The 25,536-nt window shown below is 40.7% G+C and overlaps 1 protein-coding gene across 3 annotated transcripts in view; it reads left to right on the plus strand.

The window, feature by feature from the left end:
* Positions 1–25,536, plus strand: part of LOC119659261 (mothers against decapentaplegic homolog 6) — a 66,774-nt gene that overhangs the window by 10,315 nt on the left and 30,923 nt on the right. For all 3 annotated transcript variants that reach the window (XR_005250332.1, XR_005250333.1, XM_038067253.1), the window contains exons 2-3: positions 15,598–15,651; positions 21,138–21,206. Coding sequence is in view for 1 of the 3 variants with exons in the window: in XM_038067253.1 (XP_037923181.1) it covers positions 15,598–15,651; positions 21,138–21,206 (123 nt within the window). In the remaining 2 variants the exon portion in view is untranslated. The remainder of the gene's footprint in view (positions 1–15,597; positions 15,652–21,137; positions 21,207–25,536) is intronic.

Genomic DNA, 25,536 nt, shown 5'->3' on the forward strand with positions numbered 1-25,536 from the left:
ACGTTAACCAAATTACCCATTAATAAAAGTCTGGAGGCCATTCTAAATCGGATGACATACTCACCGGCACCCTGTACAAACGGCGCGGCTTGATGATGGCGGTGGCGACGGCGGGTTCGCATGATTGGGGCCTACAACGAACGACAACGGGGCTACGGGCTCGACACTTGTCCGACTTGTCTTCTTTACTGTATGGCCGTGTACGATGGAGCATTTGGGGCTTGTATGCGCGGACGACGGGGCCAACAACTAACTTGTGGCTCCGTCACGACGCCAAACGCATTTCAAGTTTGGCAGTTCGCAATTCCAAGTTGTTTGCGTGGACTTAGCGGCTGGCGCCAGGAAATAATCTCTTAAAGTCGTCGTGGTTGTTGTCGTTGTCGTAGTTGTATAATTTAATAAAATACTTTTCAGTTTTCATCCATGGTCCGATGATGATGGCGAGAGCGCAATGAAGTTATCTTAAATGAAGTAAATGGGACCACGAAGGAAGCGAATCAAGTTGTTTATTTGTTGAACCTACATATAAGCGGTTCCGATGGGGCTACTACAGATACGGTCCTCAGATAAGAAGGATCCAGGAAGCAACAGCAATTGGAAGCATGATTCAAACTTCAAGAAGCAATTTTCCTTCAATTTCGGCTCATGCCTCCGTGGTTACCAGTTGAACAATTTTAGTTACCCTTGTTGAGAGGAATGCCTTAATAATCTCCAGTCGACGTAATAAATCCGTCATGCAACATGAACATAATTGCTGGTGGTTTGGGTTGAGGGGTTGAAGGTGAGATGGTGGCGCTCAAATCTTTCTGATAGCTTAATATTTTCCATAAAGTGTTATATAGCTCCTTGCATCTTTAGGAAATGGAACGAACCTTCCAAGGTTGTCCTTTCTTGGTCCCCATTTACTCTGTATTCGAGCTGAATCCATATTTCCTTGTACAAATGGAAGCATTTATCCTTTTATGAAGTTGTAGTTGAGAAGAATCCCTTTAACGAATCTATTCACTTGTCGGCTCTTAACGACAGTCTGTTTGCATCTTCCTTAGAACCATGGATTGATGACCGTTTACAGGTAACTGATGGAAGCGCACAGCATGGATGTCTAGGTTTTTGTTAGTAAATTTTACTGCCTAAGGGCTTAGTTTCAACCACCTTAAGGTGTGTATGCTAGGTCTTTCTAATGTCCACGTCGTCTTTGTGTACCGGCTTTTGGCCGAAAAAAAAAACGAGGTTCGGCGGGCTTAACCCGTTCAATTCAGGTGACTCAACAGTTGAACCGCTGGGATCTACTGAGAGAAGGGTGACCAAAAAAAATCCGTACCTGGGAGATCTCAGATTTCAGTCCTGGGTTGGATGTATTAAAGGGCTTTCTAGCGTGATTTGGGGCATCAATCACATCCAGAATAAAGCTTTCATAAGGGGGCTCGATTTAAATAACTGGGCAAGAACCTTTGAAAATGTGCAATTCTCGAAGGTGATCCACTTTCCGCGAATACTTCAGGGACCACCATTTTACAATATATATCGACCTCCTTCATTTGTTAGATACATGCCATCATTATTTCTCATTTCTCTATCCTTCATTAATTAATTTTAGATTGAAATCAAAACGTTGATTACTACAGAGATAGATAAAAAAACATTGATGAAACATTCATGAGTTCTCTCAGTTCATTGCACTCGGATTTCAAATGGAAACAGATGCGAAAATTTATAAATATGAATACGTTGTACAGTTATTATTCATAAATCATCAACTTTGTCATTGTTTTTCTTTTGATATTTTCTCTAAATTTAGGAAACTATACAGCGTATATATCAAAGAATAGAACTTTTGATAGATAAATCTCTAATTTTTTTTTTTAAATATAATTATGTGACTAAGGTTTGAGGATGGAATGCAATACTATTTGCCTGTTTGAGGTCGAACTTAATTGTTTGAGGAAAAAGTGTATACATAGCTGGTTTTTTATGCACTGGATGCACGAAAAAAAAGCTGGTACATCATCTTTAGATGAAGTGTCGATGTTCTACCTTTCATCCACTGCCCCAGGAGATGTATTAGAAATATCTTCGTGCTCGTCTCTAACTCAGACTGACATTGAAAAACAATTTTCGTTGTCAAAAATTGTTTTTCGATGGCGTGGCCAACTTGATTCGCACTTGCACGCGTGCAACACGAATGCTGTTCGTTCCGCCACAATACTCCACCCCCAACTGAAACCAAAGGGGGGTTTCAACGAGGAACTAGACGCGCGGCCCCTAATCTCGGTTGCCGCAAGTCAAAGCGGACACATCGAGCGCCTGTCGACCTGGTCGCCTTTTTTCCTGCTGGACGAAGGGATTTAGTCGAGCCAAGGAGACCTGTTTGGTCGTGCCCCCGACGTTGAGGCTATAATAACGCCACCCTCGCTCGATGAAGGAGCTCTCATAAGGTGGCTGTAGCGGCTTCCGAGGAGCATCCGTCCTAATTAGGTCGTGCGTAGAGGATCCCTGGGCACGTCAGTCACAGTTTCCGTGTCAGCCAACCACACGGTGGCGGCTTCAGTTTTGGCATCCTTGAGAAGACCGGTAGTGTTTAGTGTTGATCTGATGTCGAGAAAAGGGTTCTGGGAAGTCTAAAATTCTTCCCGTATACCAACTCCGCAGGACTTGCAGCAAGAAGAACGAGTGGCAGGACCTGCGAACAAGAAGGGTCGTCTTGGGCCATTATAGCGACTTCAGCGTCCTGTGCCACCTTTCGAGCATCCCACTGGACTAAAGGGGGGGGGGGGGGTGTTTAAAGCCGAGGAGTTTGCCTAACTCTGAAAAAAGGGAGGACTCAAACTGCACTCCCTGGTCGTTGATTAAAATTACCGGCACACCAAAGCGTGGAATCCATTCTTGACAGAGTGCTTCTGCTCAACCTCTTTCAGAGGTATCGCCTCAGGCCACCGCGTGAACCTATCGATGATTGTGAGGCAATACCCGAAACCTTGTGGATCTCGCAAAGGGTCAACGATGTCGAGGTAGATTGTGTGGAAACGCTTGGTGGACCGAGAGAACACTGTCTTGCACTTCTGGCATGCGATATGCACTGTTTGGCCCAAGAATTCGTGTCCTTGTTCATGGACGGCTAGAGGTACTTTGTGGCGACTACAGACGTTTAAATGCTCAGACCATCCCAGAACGATATGCCATACCACTCATCCACGACCTCGTGCACTCTATCGCAAACTGCCGTATTTTCTCGACCCTGTAGCTCCCGAAGACCTTCTGAAAACTGCAATATGCACACCTTTTGGACTTTTTAATTTAAATTGTTAAAATTTATTTGTGAGGAGTCTTTCTCTTCCTCGTTCTCTCCTCTAACTCCGACTGACATCGAAACACAATTTTCGCTGTCAAAAATTGTTTTTCGATGTCGTCGCCAACTTGATTGGCACTAGCGCGCGTGCAATACGAAAGTTGCTCGTTCCGTCACAATTCCCTTAAGGGTCAGTAAATTTGAAGCTGGACTCATAAAATGAAAACTCAATAGGTATGATAACCAACAGGAGGGCTTAATGGCTTACGAGGTAGCCGCCAGAACAACTCCAAAAAAGATATGTTTGAGTTGAAATCAGACAATTTCCAAACGGGCAAGGTTGAATGTCAGCCAAGGGATGCAACGATGTTGCAATTGCAGGCAGATAACGCATGGCTGCTAATGAAAAAGGGACATCTGTTTGATCTACCGCACGTATTCAAGCCCCAATACCAAAGGAGCTACGATCCAAAATGTCATGAGTAGAAGGCCAATGAATTCTACCAACGACCATACATACGAAGCCGACGTTGCGGTTTACGAACCGCTTCAATCCTCCTGATATGACTTTATATTGTATAATAACACATACCTGACCAGACCGCAATCAATTTCAGGAAGTTCAAGGCTGAAGCTATTGCATGTAAGACTGCAAGACCATCAGGTTGCCAGTGTCTGATTTTTTGCATTAGCAGAGTTGGTGATATGCTTCGCTTACGTTAACAGCGGGTCACGAGATTGATTGACATCGGGACCACCCTAAGTTGTTTGCTTTCAGTTTGCGCAGAAGATTATTAATGATGGCCGGTATCAACTGGAGAGAATCCGCTTTGATCTTAGGACAGCTGGGGGCAGCAGGCAGAGTGTCAGTTGACGATTATGTCTGCTGATCAGGAGGGAAAATGTCCTTGACCCGAATTTTGTGAACAAATTCAGTCTAGCGCAAGATTGATTTCACCTTTCATACGCTCCCTTGAAAATGTCTCACCAGCGCGCATCGACGGGACACTTAGATGTTAGCGGATCTGAACGCACAACTTTCGCCATTGTTGGTAAATCTCGTATTGTCCCCATTCTTGCTGCGGATTATCGACCTTTTTCACTACTCTCCTCTTGATCCTAAATGAAAGATATATCAACGACTACTTGGTCTTCGATTTCACAGATTGGTTTACTGCCGTCAATCAAATTCATAAACTTTGTGATCAGAAATCTGAATTCAAGGCAAAGAGTGCACATCATCTAAACCGATTTTTCTTAGGCATTTGGCTTGGTAAATAAAATGAGAATGAAAGAACTCTATGCCAAATCTGCTGGCAGACACATCAATGGTCCCTGGTGCTCACTGTTGCTATCTAGAGGAACTTAACTTCTTTCTGAAGGAAGTTTGGTGGACTTTTCAAATAGCACCGGCCTGAAGACTATGTCCAGCCACGACTGCCGAAGTGCAGGTAGCTCCTCCTTCTCACCTTTCGCTACAGTTGCATAGGATCGAGTACCTTGAAGCCCTAGTGCGGACCCTGTACTTATGTATGTTAGAAGTGGCGGAATCCCGCGAGTTACAACTATTAAGGTCTGCACCTTCCCACAGTATTCCTTCAATACAAAAGGTGAATCGCGACTAAGACACAATGACCTTTATTTAGCAATGGCCCAAGAGTTACGGTTCCGAGAGGAATCAAGGATCATCTTTTAAAGGTTTTGTATAGTATTCTACACATGTTGTCAATAATAGAATTTTGGGTTGATTTTAAAAAGGGGGAGGAGGAGTTGACTGAAGGTCTCAATACAAACGAAGAGACGGTGTAAAAATTGTTTCTATGGCATGTCAATTGAAACCTCTTGATTAGTAGTGAGGAAGTGAGTACAAACTTGAAATGGGACAGGATTTGTTCGCAGAGATTACCTAACGAAAAATTCGACAAAAATATTAGGATGTGGCTATTTGAAATCCAGGCGTCAAACTATATCTATATTGTATCCTCGGAAATAGTCATTGATAGTATGTACATTTCGAAAATCTACTTTAACCCTCGCTAAGTTCACCTCATGTCTTACGTCATATTACACAGCAATTAAAATAATAATCTAGGCCACAACACTGGAAAATTTGGCCAAGATTCTGCTTTTCGTGTGTATTTAATTCAATTTAAAATGCCAGGGTTGCAATAAAGTGGCTGGACTGCTATATAACTGCTTCACATACACTGCGAGAGAATTTCTGCTGTCTGTAAACTACTGGAAAGGCATTCTAGAGCCTCACTCAACGTAATAAATACTCTGAAGAGATTCGCTGACATTCCCTCGATTATTGAAGTTAAGCGTTGTTGAGAATCGTAGCTATTTAGAAGGGGGACATTATCTTCAAAACAGTCTAAGGAAACAGCCTTTCATGAAACTAAATTTATTCGTAAGGACAAGCAATTCCGGCCTGTTGTATTCTTTTATATAGATAGTTGACCTTCAAATAAGGCCCTTAAACTTGGTGGGGCGGGCCAAGGATTCTGATCCTACTTAAAGTGGCCTTGGGCACAAGTTTAAATGATGGTGCAGGCTTCGGGGTGGTTGTAGATTAGAAAATTGTTGGCTAGAGTCGCACCATAGCGTGAAAGAACTGCAAAGTATTTCTATCAAGAGTCTATCCTATCCTATCTTCCGCCCATTGTATCCAGTAAGTATGCTATCTATGAGTACCTGGTAGCCAGAAGTGCACAGTTCTAGACGTCCTGTCGGAGAAGTTGTTGGGAAGCATTGTGTTCTCGAAATTGAAAAAATAAACTGGCATTAAGCTTGAACTTCAATTAGAGATGTTTCAGATACATGTATCTAAACGGCTGCACTTGTCTCTGAAACCTCCTTTAATTCAGCCAGCCTTCTGGCTCCATCCACTCTTTGTTTACCAAACTATCTGAAGTTTGTTGTCTGCATCAAATTCCCCTTTCTCCAATATTCTTTGAATTGACTCTCTTTGTTTCGTCTACGACGTGATCCTGCTCAGTTTTTACCGAGAAGAATATCTATTAAAAAATTCCATTTCCAAGAAAATCTGTTGCTAAACTCGTCTGTAATCATGTACAGAATATATTCTCTATAGAACGTTTAAAGACGCTCCAATCTGTTGATGAAAATTTTCAAATGGTATTTTTAGAATGTTTCATTCACGTAGATAATGATGTATCTACGAAGTATGTATGCAAGGCTACGTGTATAAATCTATAGTTGAGTGAATTTTCTTGAATTACACTTAAATCAAATTTAGAAATTAGTATGAAGTGATCGAGAAAAGTAGAGAGAGATTTTTGCCACCATAACATCAAGATTCCTACCTCCGTCCCTCATTCATACACAAATTTCACAGAGGCACAAAGTTCATATCAGCGTTCATTTTGTGAATTTTTTTTATTGTTTAATTTCGCTGGCGCTGTTGCCGTCAATAAACTAATTTCAACAAAGTACTCGTAGATACTATCAAAGTTTGATGTATCGAAAGTCCGTTGAGCAAACATGTCTAAGCTTGTTTGTGGGGCGAAACTATGAACAATATTAGCCCCCGAATTTTCGCCGGTGTCTTCAGCGAATTCCTGTCTCACCTTATCACATACCTCCACGGGAAACATTGTCGAGAACAATTAGATTCCGTTGAACGCACAACACTCTCTGAAACGTACTCGTTTCAGATAAAAAAATGCTTGTCTTGGCACCCATTTTTCGGAGGTCGGTTATTTTCTGTAAAGCAAATTTCACCGAGGGACGGACAAAATCATTCACTAGCGAATGAAGAACCTCATTTTTCCCTTTAAGTGAATGAGGTTCAGATTTTCTATTCTCCGATATTTCAATTAAATGTGCCTTATCAGTTTTAGTGTAAAATAACTCATGCGGAATCTTCTTATCTCCTCGGCACGACCGTAAGTGTATTGGTTTGCATGTAGGCCCCCCTTTTTGCCAGTCAGTCGGTTTTAAGATGGAAAACAAAATTTCTTTCTAGTATGAAACGGAGCGTGTACTGACTGTATTGGGGTGCAATATAACATAGTTTGCCGGCGAATCTTTTTTTTTCGACTATTTTCATATACTCACAAACAAGAGATAATGGACAGTCTCCTCATCGCAGATTTCGTATTGACTAAGCGCGACCGACTATTAGAAGCTTTTCAGCGAGTCGTCAATGTCGGCCTTGGGAGAATGTTGCAGAAAAAAAAAATTGTTTTTTTCGGTCACAATTTGCAAGTTGGGGTTTTATCTTATCAAGGAACATTTTGAAATTGTTTCCTATGTATACACACTTTATTCGATAGTGAGGCCTGAAATAAATTGGGGTTATGGAAAGATGAACTGATGATGAGAGGTAATGTGGCTGCCGAAATGCTTACAAGAAAACGTGCAGTGCACAATCTTTTTCCAAGGGAGATAGCGGGGCTGTAATTTTTGGCAATGCGAGGGTTGACGAAAGGTAGGGGATCAAACGTACATAGCATAAATATGTGTTAGATCGTGGTCAATTCTATTAAGGTTCCTCAGAGCTCTAAAATGGTTTCAGATTTCTCTATTAAGGTCTGGACCAAATACCAGAAGTTGCACCACATGAAACCATCTCATCTACAGTACCTTAGGGGGTGTGATGGAGTAGTGATTAGCAAATGAAGAGAATTGCGTAGTATCCGCAACAGGATGTGATCTCGGTATTGCAATGAACCAAGGCATATCAGGGAGTCTACAGTATCATCATGCAATTCGGCCTGCTTTTATTTTCCGCTCCATGCAGTCTCCTTGAGAAATGAGGGTGGGCCATTGGAAAAAAGAGGTGATTCGTCCAGGCCCACAGTGTTTGTGATTTCCTTCAGGGGCAGACTTCAAAAGGAGAATTAGGTTAATTGAGATTTGCATCTCGGGCCTTGCTTTTTTGTCACTTCATCCACGCATGTCTACTAAACTGAAAATTGCGTGACCTAGGTTAAAATACTTTACCGCGATTAAAGTACGGCAGGTGTATCAAAACCGCTCCGGGTCTCTATCGATGTTTGTCAAGGAAGCGTTCTCCTACCTCATTCTTCTCTTTTATCATGATCATGTTCAGTCGGCACATCTAACGCCCAGCATGTTACGCACGGCTCTATTCAAATTATGTTTTTCTAGCGTCCTTCAGCAAAGCTAATCTCGAGCGCCTAGTTAAAATTGGGATGAAATGAGTGTCCCATGCAATCACGACCGACCTCACTGAACCAGACACTACCACCGTCAATTATCTCTTAACTACTTTCCAATTGTGCCATGAAATTACTTTACACATTAGTGCTACCTTCACAATTGACATCCTTTGAGAACGACGCATCAATGAACGTCTTATGTCTAAAACCATCCGCAGCCTCATTCGTCGTCTTCGTCGCACTTGGAATCATAGTTCCGAGTAGTGAGCGGCTACTAAAGACAATGATCGACACCTCGCGGAATTAAGGATGAAGATGTGTTGGATTGGAGGCTGGGCTTTTGACGAGGGGCAGACGCGCTATATCGAAGCAGGAGGAATGTATTTTCAAGATTATTAAGTAATTGTAGTGATACCAGTGGTTCTGGACTGATCCTTTGCCATTAGCCTTGAATGTGGAAAACGTGACTTGATTTGTGATAATTTCAGCTATTTTTGTTAGGGGAAGGGTGGTGGCTGGAGAGTCTTCCAGAGTGTCGCAGAACCAGTTGGTTTCAATTGAGTTTGATCTTGTGATATCATGGACAGAGGTTATGGGGTTTGGTCAGGGGATTTGAAAAAAGTTGGTTTACCATTGTTGAGCAGGCGAAAGTTTGACTTGTTGATAACCTCCTTGAGGGCGTGGCCTTTTGCAGAAGTGTAATGTTCATCAACGGAATTTGAGCGGGCATTAAAGTTCTTGGTAGTGAAAACATTGTGGTTGCTCTCGAGGAAGTTAATGAGCTTGTTGAGCTCCGTTTTGAAAACTTTTCTATCGACCTAAAAACCTTTTGACTCCGCCTGAACGACGGTTTCAAACCTCAGCGCCGCTGCCAAATGGAATAAACACTGGGGGAAAAAGTTTCTACGAGTTACCTAACAAGCCAACTTCATAAATTTTCCGACTTACAACTGCATTTTCGCCATTTTTCCTACGGCTCAAAACCATTAAGAAAAATATGCAAAATCAACAAGAAATTATCTATCAAATTAATTGAATACTTTACGAACAAGTTGACAGATTATTAATTTCCCAGATAACAAATTCACTTGCGATTAAGCACTTGACTACATTTGAGTCGTCTGATCTCGGTTTTCTTGATTTTTTTCTATTCTCGAAAAATTAGGCTTTTAAAGTGTTTTCAACTTGTCTTACAACTTTATATGATCGTGTGGGCGATCTTGTAACCATCTCAACGATCTGAAATGCATTTCAGTTTAAATTTGAATAAATTAGATGGCGGTCGGCTCATGTTACCGAAATTCAAATGACCGGGACGGAAAAGTCCCACAGCGGCCCCAATAGCCACCGCGGTCGCCACCGCCACACACTATTCTGGAACATTGAATTCTGTCTTTTTTTTTGAAATGTTGAAAAAAATCATGAGATCATAAGTTTTGAGAGACATTATTAGATAAATGTTATGCAGAGTGTGTGGATGCCGTGCGATCCGCGCAGTTTGAAAGCATGAACTTGAAAAACTGGCTCGGGATCACTAGAGGAGACACATGAGCCTTCGTCAAGTTGTTTTGGTTTTGCCTTGTGCTCTGCCTAGTGCTGGATGGCTCCCCTTGTTGGTGGTAAAGCCTCTTCTCAAATATTGCGAGCTCCATGTAGTTAACTGAATTCCAAACGAGATAGAAATACGAAATAAATACAAAACGTAGACATGTTGCTCCTAAAATGCCAAAGCGTGCAATTCGTATGTGAGCGGTTTGTTTGCAAACTTTGACTGGAACAAGGCGCACTCAGTGAATTTCGGCTGAAATTTCAGATTTTGCCGTTGGGGCCAGTTGGATTGGATGCCGATGGATCTATCTGTTGGTGTAGTTTTGTTGTTATTGTTTGTAAGAAGCTGAGAACAGGCTTTAAGTATGGCTACACGTGTGTGGAGTGGTCTTACCAGATGTTGTTAGTGCGGGGCCAATTAAGATAAATGTCCACTCTGGCAGAAGTTGCTGCAAGGCCGCCTGTGAACAGAAGATCCTCAAAAGTTGGCCCCAACTTCAAGAGGTAACAGACCACACTCTGGCAACCCGACTTTCTATCGAAGCCGCAATTCAGTTTAGTGTGACACTGGCCTCCATCAATGCTCCCCATTTGCAGCTCTCATCTCACCCCTTCCGTCACAGTTTGCCTGGTTCGATTTGTGCTATGCCTGGTTAATCTCTACGATCTGAGGCTGTGCTGCTGTTTGTGGTTTTTGGCGGAGGTTATCGCCGGTCGGCACAAAAGATCATGGAAACATTCTAAAGAATCTGTGATCGAAGGCTGCATACGCCGGGCGATTTGAAAATGCTTTGAAAGTGTCGTCTAAGTGGTCGTAAATGTAACACTATCTGGGTTCCATAGTAAACATCATTTGTTGTTCGAGCAATCCGACAATATGGCACGGATAAGTGCTGCAAGCTCATTTATTGTCTAAGTGCCATGATGATGGGACAGGCCATGACTGTTTTTTTCATCATACCTCGAACCAGAAGTATCAATTTAACGAAAACGTGCTTGTTTGTCCATCACCACTCTATTTGCAAGGAATGCAAAAATACTTTGAAGCGCTGTTCGAGATAAAATGCAAATCGACTATCTTAGAACTGACGATAATAAATCAACATTGATGCGACATCCAAGAGCGCGGAGTCGAAAAGATACAGCTTGAGTCCGGTATGTATGTCGAATTTCATTACTTTTAACCAGCACCACACCAACAAAAAAGCAACCAACAAGCAAATAACTATCGAACGATTTATGGTATGGCCAGTTTTGTTTATTATACACATATTTCTGTATTTAACAGTTCCAGGTATAATAAAAACGTGGAGCCATAAAAACGGAGTCTTGAGAAAGTAACATCATTGATGATATTCGGAGAATGAATGGAGCAAATGAAATGAATGAAAGATGGGATGAATAAAAATTCTCCTGCTGGTTTTTGCTTGGAGTCATTCATGTTAGTAGCTAAGTGGTTGTTGATTATGATGTAATTGTGGCAAGATTGGTTTTTGGGATTGTCAGAGGAGAAAGCTGGGGTTCTGTTGGGTGAATATTGGTTTTCTGTGGAGGAATTGGTGGAGAAAAAGTGTTTCATTTATAAACTGTTATAAGCTCAGAGATCTCCGCATCGTCCTCTGCAACATAATATGCAGGACTTGATCGACTGCTTGATCCTTTATGATAATTTTTCCACTACTCCTAACCATTGGGAGCGATGACCTTTGGGAGGGTGTAGTTGAAATTCCATACAGTCAGGCCTGATTCTCGGTTGCTGGCTTGATAGGGCATCGAAGCTCGGAAGACTTCTTCTTTTTCTTCATCATTTATCCCCTTCACAAGCGGGGTTGGCTCGTCGTGATCGGTTTCGCCATTTTATTGCAATTGCGAGGCTTTTAAATCCCCATCCAGCTTATCAAGCCACCGTTGTTTCGACCAGCCTTTTGGTCGCTTATTATCGACTTCGATGTTCGGACCAATCTTGGCAAGTGAATTCTCGCTAGTACGACATACGTGACCATACCATCGAAGACGCCTCTCTTTCGCAGTTATTCACGATCGGTTTAACCCCATATCGATCGCGGATATCCTTATTTCGAATGTGATTATTGCGTACCCAGTACCACGCAACATCTTCGTCCTCATTACCGCGAGGCGCCGTTCATTGTCTTTTATAGTCCGCCAACACTCAGAACATTGAGAGCAACAGGATGGAAGGCATTGCGGTCAATTTTAGATTTGATACGTTCGTTGATATGTTAATCACAAAGAACACCAGTTGTGGAACGCCGCTTCATCCAGGTTGCATTAATGCGGGACGCAATTTCATCTCGCAGTTCTCCATGGGCTGATAGCATTGACCCGAGATATTTAAATTGCTCAGTTCTGGGCACGTCACTGCCGCTGGCCCGTTTCATGGGGATTGGTCGTCAAAAACTCAGTTTTATTCAGATTCAATCTTAGATCGTGTTGCTTGAGGCGATCATTCCATTTTTGGGCAAGTTGCTCGAGTTCTTTTTTGCTATTGGGCGCTAGGAAAACATCATCTGCATAAAGTAGTGTATAGAGCAGGTATCGGTATGGAGATACCTTTTTGGGGCCTAGGCCCTGTATAGCAACTATAATTTAGACTCTTCGGTTGGGTAGTTTCTGAAAATGGTCCCTACTTTCTCACCAAGTTTCATGTCGCCGTTTTCCCATTCACAAAAAACTGATTGCTAAATATAATTTCGTTTCGAATAATGAACTAAGAAAGTACTAAAAAAGAGGAAAAGTACTGGGGTACCGATGATCTTCGAAAAGTAATAAATTTGGTACCTTTGGTACTAAAAAGACGACACAGACGCCCAGTTTGGCATTCCTAACGAATTATTCCTGCCGTACGTCATTGCTACACGGAAGGCAGGACTTACTTAGGAACTATTCATTTTCATGTAAGAGGGCGAAGATTCTCCGGAAAATATTTCTCTCGAACATGGTTTTGGCTTACAACCCAAGCGTCCGAGAAATACATGAAGAGTGGAAAGATATGGCTTAGTCCATAAGGGCTTTGATTCTATGAAGAAATTATTGTTTGGAATATGAGGGATCCTAAGTCCACATCCCCTTGATGTTGGAATGGACCAAATGGAGAACAACTTACTCCCACATTTTGGGTCCATGGACGCCTCGTTTGCCTCAGCTTTGCCCCGGGAGCAGCGTGACCGAAAGTGACAACAGGCGAAAACCGCTCCTTTATATAATTGCAAAAACGCACCAAGGATGCGTCTTTTTGAATGCTTGGATGCTATGCCCCAAACGGGGAGTCCGTGGACCAACAAATGTGGGAGTAAGTTGCTCTCCATTTGGTCCGGTCCAACATTAAGTCAATATGGACTTAGGATCCCTCATATTCCAAACAATAATCTGAGTTGCCTCTGCCGTGGAGGAAAACGTTAGTTCCTCTTTTTCCATGGAGAGATATTTAGAGGGACACGATTTTGATAGACTAAAAAAGGTGCTTTTGGTTGTCAAGAGCCATGCCTACATCAAGAAGGGGCTCCTTCCCTTAGAGTTTCTTGTTCACTTCTTAGTGGAGCACACACTGTCATCACGTTTAATCCCGTGATAAACTCACAGCAGTGAGGCAAATAAAAGACGAACACAGCCATCAATGGCGATTGGGATTCGAACCCCGAGTAGTGACACTGCGAGGCTGATGCTCTACTCCTTTACCTACTGTTAAAGTAGAGGCATAAATGCTTTGTCCGGATAGCTGAGTGATTAGAGCATAAGGCTGTCGTACGGAAGGTCGCGGTTCAAATGTCGCTGGCAGCAGTGGGATTTGTATCGTGATTTGATGTCGGATACCAGTCGACTCAGCTGTGAATGAGTACCTGAGTCAAATCATGGTAATAATCGCGGGCGAGCGTAATACTGACTACATTGCCTCCTACAGTGTTCTGTAGTGTACCGTTACGGTCGTGAATGAAGTGCTCTAACACACTTCAAGGCTCTGATCCAATATGGATTGTTGTGCCAACGATTATTATTATTATATAAATGTTGATGAGATGGGTATTTGCATTTTTCGCACAGAGTGTTATTCTCGTTTTTACTAATTTAAAACCAATAAAAGCAGATTTTGTTTTTGCAGACTAAAAAATATGATCTGACTTCCTAGCTTTTTGACGATAACTGTAATAGTTGTTGAAGTTGCTCTTTTCCAAAATGTCTGACTTTGTTCATCACATTTACTGGAGTACAATGATGTCAGCAGTTTTGTAGATCGGGCATAATACAAGAAGTCTACGTTCCATGAGAAAAAGCGCAGTATATTGGGTCAGATAAATTTCGTCTGTGGCCTTTTAATAAGGTACTTGGTGCAGATCAGTATAGACGGACTGCAGGCATCTCGGAAAATCGTGAGGGGAGTTGGAACGCATTTCAAATAACCGGAAAAGATGGCGCTTAGGTGTGTTTTACACACTATTCCCTCGGTAAGACATTTCTGTAAATTACGACAATGCCTCAGAAATAGCTGGGGGATCAGACAAGAGCGAACGATTGATGGGGTAGGAACGCAAATTGGAGAGAGAGTGATGTCCACCCTGTTTGCCCCCAACTAAAAGAAGAGACAAACTGGTTGTAAAATTGCTCTATCATAATCCAGAATTTTATATCTCACAGCTGGACTGGTATCCTTCAAATCTTGGAGCGTTGACCTTTGGAATTTAAAAATGGAGTAATTTTTTGAATGGGTCCAACTCCAAGCCAGTTTCAAGTATGTAGGTCATGCTGGCTTACATGGCACAGCGCTCTCCTTCCTTTTATTTTTTAGTTCGAGTTTTTATAGTGGTTTCATGTTGGCTCTGGTCGGGATCCAATATTAAACGAAGGAGCTCCTTGATTTTGACATGGGTTTGCGTTTTTTTTTTCAATCAGCAGGACAGACGTTTCACAATAACTCACTTTTGGTGGTACCAAAGGTCACCCGTTCTATTTTAAGTTGAAGACCTCGGGGAAAAAGACTCTTCTTCGCATCGTTCGTGGAGATAAACTGTTCTGAATTCCTATCCGCTTTAGTCTTCCCATTTATATATACATTCAAGCCTTTCAAACATCCAAACAATCGCCATTACATCTCATTCAATCCTGCATTCAATTTGCATAATCTAATTTTCACTATTTCACTTTGTAGCAATTATCTTGTTCAGTGGAACAATTACTGATAACCAACAATCGATGATATCATCGACCCCGATAGACACCGTCCAAATATGATTATAACAATGGCGCCTTGACTTGAATCACTCAAAATTATAAGTGAACCCGTGTGTACTTTTTCATATTTTTTTCTCCTCATTGAGTAAGCCATTAACTTTGCTTATCTATAGACGGCAATAAAATTGATGAATTTTACTACTGTGGTTTCTATGTACCTATTTGGGTTGCTATAGTTTTTGGGAAAATTGATTTAAAAAAGAGTTTTTAGATACTGGAATGGATGGACTTAAGTTTTCGGTGCCAGCATATTGGACTTCAAGTGGTTTTCACGTTAAGGATTATCCAATTTTTAAGAAACTTATTTTCTTGTTATTTTTAATGTAATGAAAAAAAGATTATTTTACTTACGTTTCCCATTTCTTGTTACAGATACTCCCCCTCCTCCTTATCAACTTTACGACATAGGCAGTCAAAACGTAGAAGGTAAGTTGAATGTTTCATTTTTCAAATTTCAAGAATGACAAGATTGGATTGAGTTTGAAATATTTTTAGGATACAAATTGGCTGTTTTCTATTTGAAACTAGATTCGTGCCAAAAATGGCTCAAAATGACGTTTAAGGACAGTTTCGACAAAGTAGAAAAAAATTGCATCATTAAGCCACTTAATCCCAGACCATATCTCACTTAGAACTTCCACTATTGGCCTTGATAATTTAAAAATAGAATTTTTTTATTAAATCCAAACAAAATCTGTTTAATGGTCACCCGACAAATAAAACCTTGCAAAGGCGTATTATGCAAAGCTGAAATCCAAATCTCCACGAGCTGATGTTTACCAACATATGAGTTGAACAAGTGAAAAAGAACCGGTGCAGCCCCCCATATGGCAGCAATCGTTAATGCGCCGCTCAAGTAAACATTTGGTCCAGGCGACAGTTAACATGTCCATGCGAATTTTTTTTTATTTCGAATTAAACACCATAATTTTTCCTGTCTTTCTTGTCTCCCCTTTGTTTTTATTGGGCCCTACGTAGTAGTAAAGCAATAATTGACTAACTTGTAGTAACAACTGTTCCACCATGTTCGTGTCTCTGTTCATGTTTTAGATTTGCACGATTTTAACCTCCCAGAACATGCCTCATATGCTTCCAAGCAATATATCTGAGAATTTTTCAATAGCCCAGCTCTCTGGTGGGCTTCCTTAGTGGTAACTCTTCAGAATTGCCCCTATATGAAAAAACCGGATGCTTACAACTTTGACCAGACCTCACTCGATTGAAGCGATCAAACAGACACAGAGCCATCAAGTCAGCAAATATGTCTACTGTTACTATTTTTATTAGGAAGTTCAGGATACTTGCAGGAGACGCAGGGCCAGAGAGAGAGAGTGGTGGTGAGCTTTAATGGGACCGAACCTTTGCATGTTTCATGATGATAAGAAGCCAACAACTCGTTTCAAACCCTCATCGATGGTTAGCTCCCAAGATGACTAGTCTCACTTGTGCGACATTGCAAAAGGAAGATCAACTTTGTAACTTGACTTAGAATCAGACCAACTTGGACAAATCAATAAAAATCAGCAGCTGCTTATTCGGCGCCAGAATTCTTGATGATATTTTTCTTGTGTGTGCTGAAAAGTTGGCAAAGAAAACGAAAGTCAAGTCGTTCGGACATGGCTTCTGGGTGTTTTTCTCTCCCAAAAGTCCCAAATATATTTGAAATTTGAATTCATTCACTTGGATACGATAGCCTGACTTTCTTTTAGTTTTATTTTTGACTCGGGGGTATATATTTTAAATGTGACTTGGCTGTGCGTTTCTTAGTTGTTTTCTTTGCAAAAATTAGATGCGACTCATGCGTTCCATTGGTATGTTGTAGATTTATTGCCAAGTGAGACATGCATAGTTTTCCGTGAGATTTTCAGGTGAAAAAAAATGAGCTTGATGATGGGATAATTCGTGACGGTAAGCGAGTGGCTATTAAGATTTTAATAATGGGATAAACTGGCTCTGAATGAATATCAACCTCATCCAGTTTTGTCTGTGCATATGTTGGGTATTTGGTACATCGGATTGACAGTCAGCTGTGTTGAGAAGCTTGATGAATCACTTCTTCGTCAATCGGTCAGCTACGAGTCTTTCAAAATGCCTAAGTACTTTACTATTAGCTCAGTAGCAGCTGTCAGCATTGTGTGGGCAGTGTGGGTCACCAGAGTACCCCTTGCTAGCTTAAGTCGGCAGTGCCTCGGGTTCATACTCTTTTCTCGGTTCCTTCCTTCGATCGAGGTATAAGTTTACTGATTTGTGGGGATTTGGTTGTCCTGGAGCGGCTTTATTGTTATACTTTACCAATGTTGCCCCACCTAATCAAAGGAGGGTTCAGGGAGACAACCTCATTGCCTATATATGCATCTTCGCCTTTGCTCCTGATGTCACAAGCTACGTCTTTATGTTGAGTCGTTGATTTTTCATATCTACCAGATGCGAGAAAATCTACACTGGCAGCGTTCATCATGTTAGGTTTCGCCGTACAGTACAATTAAGTGTACACATGTCCATACGGTAAGATGCGACCGGGAAACTGCTGCCAGCGGAAATTTAATATGCGGACTTTATGCTTCATCCTTGTTTTCTTGCTAAGAGGACATACACAAATCATTGTTACGGGAAAAGTGCAATTAGCATTGGTTATAGAGATCCGATGTTTGGTCACTAGGCTTCAGTCGTCTTTTTGTCCGGGTGATGCGATGCAGTAGAAGTTTCCTAAAATCGGATTTCAGTCGTTACTGGTTCGATAGCTACGATAAACCACGAGCAGCGTGAAAATAACAACGGTTAACTAGGACACTCCCTTGCACCTTTACATTTGCCCAGCTGACCAACAGCTTTTCTGAATTATATACACTCAAAATGTTTGCGGTTCATATTTGGACCGCTGAATGATTTACTTTGATCACCGTTCTAAATACGGCAGCTCGCAAAACGGCAGAATTCCATGGTATGGCAAGTAGTATCGCTGCCTGAAATCAATCTTTAGTTCTCTGGTTCGTGCGGTTTACGATCAGGATATCTTGTAGAAGAACTGTCATTTTCTTGTCATTTATTGCGGACGTTCCAACCGCTTCTTCGCGATTCTCAATAGACGATCTACATAGGTTCAACGTTAACCGTAGGCCGGGGCACGCCGCACTACCCATAGATCAAGAGGAGAAAAACTTGCATGACTTGTTGGTCGAAACCGTGCGACATATAGGAAAATAAACTAACAACGCTACTCGCTGACAAGCGTAGAGCAGGTTCCTGCCCTGGAATCTCACAAAACCTCAGGGGAGGAATTTCTTCAACCTCTTTAGCACGATCATGAGGAGACTCTGAAGGCTTAGATCTTGGAAATAGTTCACCCACCAAGGCAGAAACATTATCACGCCATGTCGACATACGCTCTATGTTCATCTTAAGAAAGGAGTACAGTGTAAAAGGTTCTAATTGAGGTTTTTTTTCGGGGGGAAATTAGGTTTTTATTGTTTAGATAGAATTATTGGCCACATGTTTGGTAATTTAAAAAAAGACCTTCTAGCCTCTCCGTAGCTCCCTCTGCGTCACAAAATCGTTTGGGGTGTAAAAAAAACAGCGTCCATTGGCGGACACGATTGGAGCCCCCCGGTCGGTCTGGAACAAAAACCAAAATTCTTAGTACTCAGGACATTTGTAATTATCGTGTGAACCTCCAAATTTTTGATTTTAAAGTTTTTAAAAAAAATATTTCTGAGTAAAAACAGACTAATGTTAGAGGTTCACACGAGAATGGCATGTGTGAGCTTCAAAAAACGGCATTTTAGGAAAAAGAGAGAATTCTTTATGAAAACTTGGTTAAAACGATTCTTAACAGTCTGAATCAATTCCTGGGCCGTGCAGTAATCCCATCCTCTTCGATGGCTTCCTCCTGGGCTCTTCTCCTGGCTTCTCTTGTTGCAGCTACTGCTTGGGCTTCTGCCTTTGAAATCCCTTCTGCATTTTTCTTTTCCATTGCGCTGAAACATTGGCTTCCTGTAGTCATACCTAACTCTTCCATGATCTTCATGAGAGTGAAGTGTCCTTCATTGAACAGGCAGAAAGCAATATTGCAAGCAGTTTCAACTGCCACTTTGTCATTAAACAGTGTCTTTGGTGTAATTTGTCAAATCATGCTGTTGAAACTTGCATTTGCATTTTAATTAGAGGCTCCCACACATCTTGTCAGCAACTCTTCTCTTGTTGGGTCCCTATAGATTGGTTCTATTGCAGCTATAACTTCATAGGGAAGGACATCCTTGCGTTTGTATTCTTAATTTTTGGTCATAGCCCGCTGCCAGCCACACAATGAAGTTTCACTTTGCGAGCAGTAAAAATACTGAGGGAGTTGAGGCACGGTGGAAATAGGTGGCCATTATGGCCTTCCTCATTTCTTCTGTCTCGAAAGAGTTGCTTCTAATTGCATTTCCATAATATTTGGACAACTTGTCTATCTGCGCTCCAGTCAATTTATTTTTCTCTCTCAAAGAAGGGTGAAGCTTTTTACTAAGTTCCTAAGTCTCAAGCCCATTCTTTTGCTAACATAGTTAACACATTCTTTTTTTTTAACAGGATGCTCTTTTCCATATCGTTTAGCTTTAACAGAAATTTCAACTTTTCCTTGTCAGATTAGCTATATAAGTTGGAAGTTTGAAGAGCTCTTGGTCATTGAGTTGTCTCATTTATGAACCGGTTCATGAATAGTTTTGGCTAGTTGGGCTGGAACTGATGTTTGAAGGAGTAAACGTTCCATGGAAGGTATTAGTTTCCATGGTGAGAATCAGTATTTAAGGCAATTTTAAATATATAAGAACAGAACTTCTGTTGTAGTTCTTGATTTTGATGCTAATTCAGGAGCGAGGAAAATAAGGCAAATAGATTTCTGATTTCTGTAAGAAACAAAGTTAGAAATTCGTTTATTTCGGAAGGTGCACAAAGATCAGTATAACATGCTGAACTCACTGACTACCTAATCGATCAATTATTGAAATTAGAACAAATTCTTCGATTCAGTGCCTAAACAACAACTCTTGATTGAATCTAATTTATAAAAGTTGCAAAATAAAATTCAACCACTACGTCGTCTCCTACTCTTTTTTTCTTGGAATTTTTTTTTTGTCTGGGGTTATTTCATTGAATTTTTTATAAAAAAAGGGGGCTCAAAACTTGAAATTCTACTAGTCTCTAGCGCCTCCCCCCAAAAAAATGCTCTAGCATTTCAAAAGCATACAAGTATGTATAATTATGGCGCATGAATTCTCAAAAGTCTGCCATTTAATGTTAATTTCTTCAGTTTTTTTTTATAGACGTGTCGAAATTGTCTAATCATTCCAAAAAACAGAACAAAGCGTTAGTCAAACGGCGCCGCATAATATTGCAAAGATCTAATTTATTGTCTGTTCGTCTGTTTGGCTATGTTGGAATATTATTCCAGTCATTCATTCACTTCCTTGTGATATTAATGTTCCACAAGATGCTCCAATCAAGACTGTATTGTTTTATATAGTTGCTGGGCTCTTAAATTAAAACATCCAATGAGAATTAATTAATTAAATTCATAGATTTAGATACAACCAATGTATAAGTTTGAATAAATTTTAGGAAATGGTTGGCAAATTTTTATGTTTGCATTCATCTTTGTGATATCATGGTCAGCAAATTACATCAATGATAAGTTATAAAATGGTAATTTAATATTTGGGAAAATGTCTAGGATGCTTGTAATTTATCAAAATGATATCATTTTGATCCATAATTTGATTTTATTAAAGTTTCCTAAAAAGAGATTTTTATTAAAATTGTTGTTATTCAAATTTTATTAGCTTCAATGTATCATAGATATTTTACTTTGAATTTAAATCTGCTTTTTATTTTTATAGCTTTTAAATTAATTTCGTATCTTTTTCTATATATTTCAGGCCTTCTGTCAAGCGAAAGCATGGAAGAGGGTTCCGATCCCCCAGAATCTTTACCTACTGACGGCGGAGGTAAGTCTGTTTTGAAAGATATTAATAAACAATTATTAGTTTTTAAGATATTTTCATTAAAAAAAATCTTAGTTAAATTGGTTTACTATCAGTTTGTCTGTCATATACATTTTTATTATTCTTATCATTAGTTATGTGGCATTAGTTAGTGTCAGCCTTCAATACGTAAACGAATCAACTTTTTAAAAAGTCCGAATGTAATCATTGCAAAAAATTTATATGGAATTCTAATAACGCTTGATATTTGTTGAAAAAAATCTTAGGAATATATAATATAAATCGTATGTGCTTGGAAACAGTTTGAAAATCAAGCCAGTCACCACCATTCAAGCTACACACGCACTATTAATTGGAAGAAATTGTTGAGTTAATTAAACACATCCGGATAATAAAAGAGCGTTTAATTAATATGAATTTCGCTATAAAATGCTGAATCTGAAGCATGAGATTCATATATACTGTACTATATGTCACATTCTAGTAATAATAACTAGATTTACTCTAATTGTATGAGAGATTCAGTGTCGTACGACAAATAAATTGAGCGGTATAATAACTGGGTTTTCTCTCAGATGGAGCTCTCTTATGGATGACCATTTAGGTAGCCATGGAGTGTCCAGTCCACTTGGCTTCCTGATCCTTTTTTTATGGAGCATGGCGGATCCACACAATCCCCACTTAATATGGATTAACTGATAAGCTATGCGCAGAATTTGTCTTGTGAGCAACGAATTTTAGAGAATTTTAAAAAGGTTTCGTAGGGGAAGGTCAAGTGCAGGAACCTAACTCCATCGCCGGAAATGATATCTTCTTATCCAAAAAGTATGGGTCCATTCATGCCGTGCATTAACATGTAAAATACTTTCCTAACATTTGCTGCCAGACTGGAGTTGAAAGAAGGGACAGAGGAGGAAGAGTTCCCGAATAACTTTGTGTCACGAATTAATAAGTGTTTTATATTAAAAGGGAGAGATTTTCCATTTTATCTTTTAAGCATTAAAGTCAATTTACTGTCTGTCTGTCTGTTTTTTTTTCTGGAGGTAGAAATCTTTCAAAGACCCTGGTACACATGTTCCAGCGTGTGGGACTTTTATCCATTAACTCCTGTCCTCTTTTCCGTGGAACCACCACAAAGTATTTCGTCGCGGGGTGGACATGGCTCTAGCCTCTCCCTTCGCCCATCGATTGCATTTGCAACCGCACCTTTCTCGCGTCCTCTCTTAATCTGCACTGAATTCGCCCTAGCATATCGTTCACTGCATTCCAGCTCTCCAGGCATGCAAGCATTTTTCCAATTATATTTTCCGGTGCTAGTGTTCCTCTAGACTCTGCATTTCCTCAGCGAATCTAGGACAATGGAAGAAAATATGCTCCGGGTACTCCGGAATACCGTCGTAGCTGGGATAAGTGGGTGAGCTGTCCAGTTTAAACCTATAGAGGTATTTACGGTAACCGCCATGTCCCGTGAGAAACTGCATGAGATCATAGTTTATCTCACCATGCGCTCTCTGCGTCCACACACGTTCCCTCCAATTAATTTGTGGGTCCATCGACCCTCTTTTGCCTGTTTCCACTGTTGCTGCCACCTGCTTAAGAATTCATCCTTTTTGGCGTTTTTCATTTGCCGATCAGAGGAAGAATCGGGTCCATGATAGATACGTTCCATCTCATCGGCCAAAATGTCGATCGGCATCATTCCGGCTACTGCATAGACTGCTTGGTCCGAGATGGTTCTATAATCACAGCACACTCTTAGGGCGGTGTTTCTATACACTTCACTCATCTTTTGAGCATCGCAATGCATTCGATCAAATTGGCGCTGCGTTTAGGCAGTATAGAGCTCACCACTCAAACTATAAACAGTCTACGAGTGCATCCCGGGCCTCTAACATTTAGCGTCTTTCTTGCCAGGGCCATGCTGACATTGGATGCCTTGGTGGAAACATTTTGTAAGTGCTGCTTGAAATTCAGCCTTGCTTCTATCATCACTCCAAGGTATTTAATTGCTGGCTTTGAAGTGATGATATGCTTTCCCATTCTGATACGGGCAGTGGTTTCCTTACGTTGCTTCGTGATAAGCACCGCCTGTTTTATCCTCTGCGAGTGCAAGACCTGCATCTTTTAACCACTTCTTTATAGCAGTGATTGCTTCGGATGAATACAATTCCACATCCGCCAGATGTATGTAAAGATGTATGTAGACTGTAAACCCTTGTCCTCTCCTGAAGGAACAAACTTTGAACGATTTTCAGTAGGAGATCGGGACATGTAATTTGTGGAGCTGCCTGACCTCCAAATCTCCCCATCATAACTCTTTGTCCCTTCATGGTTCTATATCCGCCTCTACGCAGAGTTGCATGAAGCAGTCCCTTTTGCTTCGCTGTATAGCCAGCTTCGGGCATCTTCGGGTTTCCTTGTAAGCTCGCTGTTTCACCTCCTGGTCAATCCTACCCATTGCTCTCTGAGTCGCTCTTCTGGTCCGATACAAAAGGGGATGTAAATTTTTTCCACCGAATATAGTCATGTGGTTTCTCAAATGAAAGGTCTCGATCAGTACTTTTCAAAACTCAGTCTCAGTTCTGACATTCAATACATACAGGGAGCGGAGGCTGAAAAGTCGTCAATTTCTTTCAAGGACCCATTCTCAGAATCTACCCGACCGAATGGATTGTCTTGAAATATGCATCGGGGAGGAAACTCTTAGCTTCCGAAATACTGGTGTATATGCCATACAACATTTATATTTCTTATTGATAACATATTACTTTCCATCCTCACAAAACATCCATTCTGACCTAATTTATCAACAACAAAGTTGCCCAGTAACACAAATTTATCCAGCTATTTATCAAAATTTCCTATCATTCATTCTTTGTGTGTCTTATCTCCAATTTCTAATTTTAGCAATCTATTTTTGAATATCAAACATAAAAATATAAGAACCCCAGAACCACAGATGAATCACTGAACTTGCCTCTACTACACCCAATCGGACTTCCTCACATGCCTCTCAATTTTTTTTCTTATTTCAAAAATGTTGCATTAAAATCAAAACATGCTTTCAGGAATTTTGTTTGCTTCTATAAAAAAAATTCGAATGCAATTTTGTTCTTGTCTCCTTTCCTTCGACTTTACATTGGGTTCGCTATAAACTCTCCACAACAAGTGGAAATACGAAGAAAAATTTCAGGTTTCTCACAGCATGACAGAATATAAAGGTGCATGGGCCTCTTTCCTATTAACTTGGTTGTCTCAACAACCTGCTTTTGCATTAAATGTTGAGAAGTCACTTTTTTACCGTACATATGTTTTTAAGTTATGTAGTTTGTTATAAACTTGATGAAAGATACATTTTGTGGATGAGATATGTGGAGTTGTAGAGTTGCCGTTTAAGTGTGTCAGGTCTTTCATGTGCGAATAGCATTGGGTATGAATGGCTCGATTGACTTTTCCTGCATCACCTGTAATTGGCATAGCGATATTATGTGTGGCTAGGATTCCTTAGTTTCCTCGCTTTCGTCCCATTTGGTTCCTAGGTCGACTAGGATTCTTGGCCCAGATGCTTTTGCAAATTTCTGGTATGCCAAGGATCTTCTATGATACTGAAAGCAATTGCAAGCTGCTGGCTTAACTCCTATCAACATTAAGAGCCATAAAAAGTCCCTTCTCCGGAGTCATTTTAAAAAAATAATGTATTGCTAGGACTCCCTTTTTTTAGCCCTTGTCCCAGTTGGTATCGAGGTAGGTTGTTAAGGCTCTGGGTCTGGGTGTGGTTCTTATAACTACTGAACCAGTCTTATAGTCACTGGACCAAGCGAAGATACTGTCACACCCAGTAGTAGTCAGACCATCACATTTCATTCCTTACATGCAGTCCTGAAATCCTTTTCCATTAGAATCCAAAATCCCAACATCTTTACTGGTCACACTATTTGTAATCAGCTTGCTCTTTTGACGTCGCAATGCAATTCTAACTATATAGAATGCGATATTGGGGATGTTGTGTGCATTTCAAAAGAGGGGAAGAAGAGGCACAAGACAACGACGATGTTGTTCGAAATGAATATCGAGTCAATTTTAAATTCGACTTGTTATTTGTACAATGTTGCGATGTGTATCTGGCTTTATTGTTGTATAGATGAGATGATGCGGCGCTTAAATACTTAGACAAGACAAGAATACTACCGGATTGCAGTGGCGTTGTGAGTCAAAGGATAAGTGATGCGTTGTGGGGTACTAAAGAGGTAGTTAGTTTAGGTTATGAAGGCTAACCAATTGCTAGGTCAATTACCTTCTAAATCATGATATATTGTTATGTGTCATAAATGAA

The sequence above is a fragment of the Hermetia illucens genome, chromosome 6 (assembly GCF_905115235.1).
Source record: "Hermetia illucens chromosome 6, iHerIll2.2.curated.20191125, whole genome shotgun sequence".
In the NCBI taxonomy this organism is placed as follows: Eukaryota; Metazoa; Arthropoda; class Insecta; order Diptera; family Stratiomyidae; genus Hermetia; species Hermetia illucens.